This window comes from Marmota marmota, unplaced genomic scaffold (genome assembly GCF_001458135.2).
Source record: "Marmota marmota marmota unplaced genomic scaffold, marMar, whole genome shotgun sequence".
In the NCBI taxonomy this organism is placed as follows: Eukaryota; Metazoa; Chordata; class Mammalia; order Rodentia; family Sciuridae; genus Marmota; species Marmota marmota.
Window position 1 is genome coordinate 14,109,233 of NW_025999932.1, and position 8,599 is coordinate 14,117,831.

Genomic DNA, 8,599 nt, shown 5'->3' on the forward strand with positions numbered 1-8,599 from the left:
GGCGTCACGGCCCCGCTGACCTGGCGCCTTGGAGCAGGCGGCCGCGTTTCCCCTTCGGCGCCTCGCTTCCCCCGGCGCCCTGATGCCTGGCGTCCGGAGCATCCCCGCCTCTCCCGGGCCACCTCAGTACTCGCCTGCAACCCCTTTCTCGCTCGGGGCGTAGTCAATTTGTAGTTCTTAAAAATTTGGTTTAATTCATATGGCTTTTATTAGCATCTACGAAAGAGGAAAAGATGGAGCGGTGGAATGTGGCATTTACTGCAGCACTTGGACAGAGGCGACAGTTATGTTTAGATCCTACTGAGAAGCACCTAATTCATAATTGATCCTTTTGTCCGCTCCTAGCTCCTAGGTTCGTTGTTGGGAAGACAACGGCTACAGAGTTTTCCCATCTCTCCCACTGGAATCAGTTCGTAGTTATCAGTTGCTGTGCAAGAACAAAACGACTGAATTTTTGTCCCTTAATACTCCAGTAAAACTCTTTTCCTTTTGTCTGTTCACCAAAGCAGCAGTGTGTGGCCCCCAAAGAGACTTCGTCATCCCAGATTACGTTGCACTTAGTTTTTATTGGGTAAATGAGTCTATCTTAAAATATGCCCCTTCTCTCCTTTCCCCAGTTTCTCCCAGAACTTGGGCCTGGATTTGATCCCTCACTTGGTTACAAATCATTCTGACTTCTTCCAACCTTAGATTGCTAATTGCAATGCCTACTTGTCTCAAGAGTCTGATTTGGAATTCCTGTAGCCTATAGGATATCCTGAACATCCTTTACTATCTAGATCTAGTCAGATTTACTACCCTCTTTGCTTGTAGTGGGTTGAAGGATGGTTCTCAAAAAGGATATGTTAATATCCTCACAAATGCGAGTCACCTGGTTTGGATAAGAGGTTTTTGCAGTTGTAATTAGGGGTCAGAATGGGTTATCTGATGGGCCTCAAATCCAACGTCATTATAAACAGATGAATTTGGGGAAAGGCCATGTGAAGATGGAGTCAGATTGTTCTGTTCCCTCAAGCCACAGAGCACCTGAAACCACTAACCTTGAAGCAAGGAAAGTATCTCCCCTAGAGTCTTCAGAGGGAATGAAGCCCTGCCAACACCTTGATTTTGGACATCTGATCCCCTGAATCTTGAGAATACATTGTTTTAGGCAACTGAGTTTTTGGTAACTTGTTACAGCAGCTCAAAGAAACTAATATAGATTTTGGTACCCAAAAGTGGGTTGTTGCTGTAACAAATTACCTAAAAAATGTAGAAGGAATTGGGCAGTGGACATATTACACATACATGGAGTGTAACTTCCCATTCTTGTGGTTGTACATCATGTGGAGTTATACTGTGTATCCATATATGAACACAAAAATTATGAAAAATTGTTTTGATAAACATGATATGAAAGTAATTATCTATTTTATTTAAATACTTATTTACATGGATTTTTAAAAAAAGGAAACCTGGTATATTGCACTAGGTCTTTAGCCTTAAAGCCCAAACATGATTCACTTTTTATGGAGTATAAGAAATTTTGAGCAACATGCTAGACAAGTTTAAACAGCCTGTTTGCCAAAATATGAACAGTAAGGGTGATTCTGGTGAAATCTTAGTTCTACCATGCTCCTTACTCATTTTCTAAGTGCTCTCATCTCAGTCTATGATCTGAACAGGAGGTTAGTAGAAATATGAACATTGAAGGCAGTCCTGGCAAGGGCTCAGAAGAGGTGGTACATGTTAAAACTAGAATAAAGGAGAGAGGTGACACTTGTTACATAGTGACAATACTGGCTAACTTAAGTTCTGTAGTTTGCAGGATAACAGCGTGAAAGCAATGAACTTGATTATGATGATTTTCAAGCAGGGTGTTGAAGGTGCAACATGGTTTCTGTCTTGCTGCTGTGAAAGATATGAGATTATAAGAAAAAAAATAAGGCAAAAGGAGCCAACACTTGATCTGGAAGTTTCTCAGCCCTTTCATATTGTAAAGGATGTTCAAATTAGAAAATTCAGTGTGTTCTGGAGAGGCCAAGAGCATGACTTGACAACCTTGTGCTGTAATCACTCAACCATTTCAGCTTAAACCTGGCATAGAGAAAGAAATTCCAGAAGTGCTTAAGAGTGGTGGTTTGTTGAGAGAACAAGTGTGAGTACTTAAGTGAACACTTTGAATAATCATACTTTTATCTGTTGTTGAACAGTACAAGTCGAGTATCCCAAATCTGAAATCCAAGGTGCTTAACAATCCAGAAGTTTTTGAATGCTGACATGACTTCACAAGTGGAAAGTTAACATATCTGACCTAGGGACAGGTTGCAATAAAAATACAGGTGGACTAAAAAGGATGTAAAATTGCCCTCAGGTTATGTGTATATAAAATGTGTGCTTAGTCTTGGGTCCCATCCACAAGATATAATATTCTATATATGCAAATATTCCAAAATCTGGAAAAATTCAAAATACTTATGGTCCCAGCATTTCACATAAAGGATAAACAACCTATATATGAGTATATTTAAGGTGTTTGATCAAGTCAGTTGAATATTAAGTGTTGCTCCTTATTTAAGATTTTGTGCCTTTTCAGGTCTGGTCTTAGTGTTTTTCTTCTTTTGGGTTTTTTTTTTAAGCCATTGAATTGAACATCATTAATAGCAATAATGGTTTTGCAGTTCCTTATTACTTTAAATTGCTGTCCTTGTCTTATTTATGTTGATAAATTAATAGGTCTTTGTCACCTCCTTTTCCCATTCCTTACTCACAAGAAAGTCTTGGATGTCCTCAGTATCCCCCACAAGAATGGGAAGTTACACTCCATATATGTATAATATGTCTAAATACATTCTACTATCATGTGTAACTAAAAAGAAAAAAAAGCACTCCAAAAAACAATTGTTGATGAAAAACTGGTGATCTCTGTGTGTATGTATTAGTATTTTCCTTTATATAATTCTCTCTTCATTGCCATTGTTAGTGGTATTTCTTATGGAATGATAAATTATCCATACTTTTAGTTGCCTACTAAGGAAAAGCCAAAAGTAATCTTTTATACTATCATTTTCTCCTATGATTTTATGTGTCTAATTGAGGATGATTCCTCAGGTAAGAATCATCAGTTCATTTTGTTACAATAAATGGAAATTAGTAATTTGACATTAGTTTTTAGAGAATTGTCATAGAATGATTTTGTTCTAAAGTGTAGTTTATAGTTTCTAAATCATTTTTCTTTTTCACTTATTAACTGATTACTTTTTTTAATAGTGAATTTATGGCAGAAGAAAGTAATGAAAAATTTTGGCAGTTTTTGGAAACTGTACAAGAATTAGCAATTTATAAGAAAACAGGTAGGTGATGTGCAAATATTGCCTTAACGAAATTTGTGTTTATGTGCCCACATTGGATGTTTTTATTTAGTGGTAACAATTAAGTGTGAGTGCCTAATTGGGCTAGTAAATCTGAACATTAAATTTGGGTAGGTGTTTTAATGGAACTATTCCTATTGTTCATTTCTAAAAATATAAAGCTTATTACTTTTTATAAGAAAACTCAGTAAAATTTGGATATTGCATTATATTTAAGAAGAAATCAGAATTGAGTTATGCTTTTATCTACTTTCTTTGAAATACTGTTAATTTTGCATCTACTAATATTTTTTGATACCTTATTTTTTTTAGACAGTTTTAAGTTCCTGGCAAAAGTGAGCACAAAGTAGATTTCCTGTATGCTTCCAACCCTCACACATGTATAGTCAGCATCCCCCACCAATGTACATCAAGATAGAATTCATGAACCTATTAAAGCACATGATTATTATCCAGAGTCCATAATTTACATTAAGCTCCACTATTGATGGTGTACATTGTATGAATTTGGACAAATCTATACTGAACTGTAATACTGCATTTTTATTTCTGGAGTATTTTTGCCTTAAACACTTAAAGAGATTTTTTTAATTCTTGCTCTCAGAAAATCAGGGAATCAGTATTTTCATTATAAAATAGTAGTTTTTACATATATCAGAGTACATCTGCAAACTTGTCTTTCTCAGAATTAAGAAGTGTTTATTGTGCTTCTTAGGGAAGGTCAAAAGATTAAAGATACTGAATTTGGGTTTTAGCAGCAGAAGCTAAAGGTTCATTATTCAACAGAAAAATTATTCTCAGATGGCATGAACGTGGAATCCCTTGAAAGTAAAATGTTTAGCCAATATGTCAGAAGACGTTTTGTGACTAAAAAGTTTATGAATTTTATTCCTGAATATATATATAAAAGATAGTTTCAAATGTTTTAAATGTTCATTTGCTGAAGCCTGTTTTGCTCAAGCAGACTTGAAGCTTAACAATTTTATGGTTTAATAATATCTTTAAAATAGATCAAACATGCCTTTAATGATATTTTAAACTGAAATATTTTAAAAACAAGTAATTTTCCCTTTCAAAATGTTTTCCTGAAAAACTTCATTATTTAATCCTTATTTTAGTCATAAAAGATGCCAGACAGTGTCAGTTATACAGAGATGAGTAAATATGGTCTTGTTCTTCAGACAACAAAAATGTGAAGTGTACTCTTAGGTGATAAGAGCTTTAATAGGGGTATGCATAAAATGAGAGCACATTTTAAAAAACGCACTTGCTGATATTTCTGAGAAAGCAGGACATTTCTAGTGGTGAATGCTAGAGTTGAGTTGAATGATTTAGTCAGCTTTCTCACTGCTGTGACTAGAAGATCTGACCAGAACAATTTTAAAGGAAGAAAAGTTTACTTGGGGATCATGGTTTCAAAAGTCTCAGCTCATAGTCGCTCCATTCCTTAGGGCTCAAGGTGAGGCTGAACATAATGGCGGAAGAGTGTGGAGGAGGGAAAATGCTCACATGATCAGGAAGCAGAAAGAAGAGACTCCCACTCATCACATAGAAAATACGTACTTGGAAGCTGCTCCCAAGTGACCCACCACTTCCAGCCACACCCAACTTGCAGTTACCACTCATTTCCATCAGGAGCTTAATTTACTGATTGGGTTAAGACTGTCATAACCCAATCATTTCTCCTCTAAACCTTCTTGCATTGTCTCACATGAGACATCCAAACTATAACTGATAAGTAGAGTTAGCCAGGTGGTAGGGATCGTAAGAGTACTAGAAATGAAATAGAATGTGTGTGTGTGTGGCGGGGGGTGGGGGGGAGATATTGACTACTTGGTAATCTTTCAGATCATGTGGAAAATTTTTGGTTTTGCATTTGTTGTAGTAAATTTATTTGTAATCAGGTAAAAATAGACTAGATTTATGTGCCAGGTTTTCACAATAGTTTTAAAAAAATCTAATTAAATTTTCTCTGGCCTAAAATCCTCAGTATACGTATATCCTAGATCTGTTCTCAATACGTGCTTTGACTTTATCCAGTGCTATTTTTTAATTGGAGAACCAATCTTAAAAATTTTTTGAGCTCTTAAATTGCTTAGCTATGTCAGCATATTTTATACCTAAACAAAGAGAAACACTTGACAGTTTGATGGCAGATCATTAAGATAAATGGGAACCTGAATTCTTATTTCAAACATATATGCAAGTATTGATGCCTTAAGATTCAAGAGGCAAGATACTAGATAACCTTTATAGTTTTGTGTGGTGAGTTAGAAATGTCAACCAAGATTTATCTGACTTCAGAGGCCCTGTTTATTTATACTTCTCTATGCTCAGTATTTAAGAGTACAGTTGTCAAAGTCCTTGAAGATTTTAATGGTTTCTATTCAAGTAAAGTGATCATATATTTGGGGGAGAGGGTTCAGAAAATGTTACAACTTCTTCAGTTACTTGTGCACAAAAACCAGGTTTGGGATAGGAAGATGACTGCAGTTTGGATGTGTCCTATTTTAATTACTTTTGGAATGTTCAGGGGAGATAGTCACTAAGCTTTCCTATGAGACAGAATTAGGTAAAAAAGAACCTAAGATAAAATTTGTGAGTTGTCATTGTAAAGAGGTAATTGAAGTTATAGGTAGGAGGCATAAAATGAGAATAAAATGGGAACCGGAAGCAGGATCCTGAAGAGCACCAATGCTGATGGGATGGTGAGGAAGAACATATTTGAGACTAAAGGATAGTACCTGTGGAGGTAGGTAGATACTTAAATGTGATGCCATGAAAGCCAGGAGAATATTAAATGGAAAGTGATCAATTATCAAATTTAATTAGCAGATAAAATATATGAATATTAAGTACTTCCAGCTTTTAACAAATTATTAATGACTTTGAGAACCATTTCACTGGTATGGTAATCGAGATTACAATAGGATAAGGTGTGAGTTGAAATTGAGAAAGTAGAGGTAACTTTTGAGTCCTTCAAGATACTTTACCGAAAGGAATAAGATGAGTTAGGAGTTAACTGTGTAGGCTGCTGCTTTTTTTTTTTTTAAGTATGAGCGTGATTTTTGTGTACTAGGTGCCAGTAGACAGCAATCAAGTAAAAGGTGAGGTTGAAGAGAAAGGAAAATAATATTGAAAAGGCAAAATAATTATCAGCAGGTTAGTTGGTGAACATGAATTTATTTAAAAACTCCCCTAAAATAGCCCAAGGCATTTGTTTCATTAGAGATGATTTTACTATTTAAAGTACAGAATTGCACTTTCTAAAACTGTTAGATTCTATAACCATCACTATTTGACAACCTTGACAAATTTAATGTCTGCGGTCAGTCACTACGTTTGTTTCTGTTGACTCTTGACTGTGTCCAAGCCTTTTTGACTGATATAGCCATACTTTAGTTACATTATTTTTTGTCCTCCTAGCTATTATCTTTTAAGATCATTTTAAAATAACATTTCTGATCTGTTATGTGTTGCTTTTACTAGAAGGTGAATCTATCTTGCATTTTTTCCAGATTCTAAAGGGGAAAACTTACTACAACTCCTTAGTTCTCAGAATTCACCTATAATTTGCTAAAGAAGTAGGAGAGAAAGAGTACACCTATTTTCATGTGTCAACTATTTAAAATTACTGGACTAGGAAAATATTGTCTACGATGAAGAAACCCTATTCACTTATTAAATATAAAAGAAATTTATTAAATACATATTTTGTGTGTCACGAGTGGAAATGGAGTTGAAAGGCTACAGAAGATCCCTGCTTTCAGTTGATAGCATAAATTGTTTACAGAATTAAACACCTGTGTAAAATTTTATAGTTTTGAGTAGTGATCTAAAGATGGTATAAAGTTCTGTCAGAGTGTATAACATGAGTTACATGTGGGAGATTAGTGGAAAATCTTTCCAAACAGTTGATATTTAGGCAAACACTTGATGAGCAGGGTTTGACCAAATATGTATCTCCCCTTCCCTCCTGCATTTTATACCAAAGGAATGATATTGTGTAGACCTGAGCCCTTGCTGCCTCTTTAATTTGTTGGTCCCCTACTGTAAGCAGTAATTAAATGACTAATGACCCTTTATTCCCTTTGTCATTATGTGATTTGGTTCACAATATCTTCTTTGTTATTCTTAAGTATATGTATGTGTCTACTACTTTGTTGACTTCAGTGATATTCTTTTTCTCTGCTAATTATGAGGAATCACTGAGTTTATTTTAATTTCCTCTTTATTGCATTTTTGCTACTGGTATTTTTCTGCATAATGAGAACATACATTTACAGTTAGTCTTCTGTCATCATTAACCTCTTAACTGCAGAAATAAAAGACTAGATTAAGTATATTTAAAATTCACCCTTAGACTTTATGGTACAGTTTCTTTATTCCTTATGTATATAAAGTTTACTCTTAGTCTCATGATAATGGCCCTTGAGTTCTTCACATACATACATAACTGCTCACGTATGAATAATACACTTTTATGTATACATCATAGGATTTTAAACTTCAGAGTCCCACAGTTTTATTAGGGAATGTTGCAATGCTGACATTCCATGTGATTTTGTGTGTGTGTGTGTGTGTGTGCGCGTGCGCGCACGTGCGCACACGCGCTTTTGTAGATTATATATAGATTCATTCTGTTTAATTTGGGAGACTGCTTGTATTATATATATTTTTAATTCCTTCTGTTTTATTCTCTTTATCTTTTGCTTTAGGGACTACAAGTACACATAATGTAGATCTCCTTTGCTTAACTACTGTGTCTATCAGTCCACAGTATTTTTCCCTTCTCCTTTTGTTTCATTATTCTTACTTTTCCCTTGTGTGTTGCTCTATTTTTCCTGCAGTTTTTATTGGTATTTACTCTTATGTTAACATATAATTCAGTTTAGCATATTTTTTCTATTTCTTCCATAATTGCTTTCCTATCCCCTTTTTTTGTCTCATTGTTGAGAAAGATATTATCTGGTGTTATAATCTGGTTTTAGCCACCCCCATTTGTGATCTTTCTTTGTTCCAGGGAACCATGATCCATAGGAACTTCTGTGAACTGCCTTAGCTCTGCTTTTTTAATATAAGAAGTTTCTATCAGTTGGTAACTAGGCTGGATGAGACTGAAATGGATGGCATCTCTCAAATAGATTTTAATGGAAAAATTTACAGCCTGGTCTTATATTGATTCATTGGAAATCACTGAAAGATTCAAAATAAAATTAATAGACTAGAGATCTTGATTCGCCCCCCCC

General features: G+C 35.0%; 1 protein-coding gene across 1 annotated transcript in view; it reads left to right on the top strand.

Moving 5' to 3' along the window:
* Nucleotides 1-8,599, top strand: part of Uggt2 (UDP-glucose glycoprotein glucosyltransferase 2) — a 223,718-nt gene that overhangs the window by 54,640 nt on the left and 160,479 nt on the right. Inside the window, exon 3 of the mRNA XM_048800999.1 lies at nucleotides 3,250-3,332. Within this exon, the coding sequence (XP_048656956.1) occupies nucleotides 3,250-3,332 (83 nt within the window). The remainder of the gene's footprint in view (nucleotides 1-3,249; nucleotides 3,333-8,599) is intronic.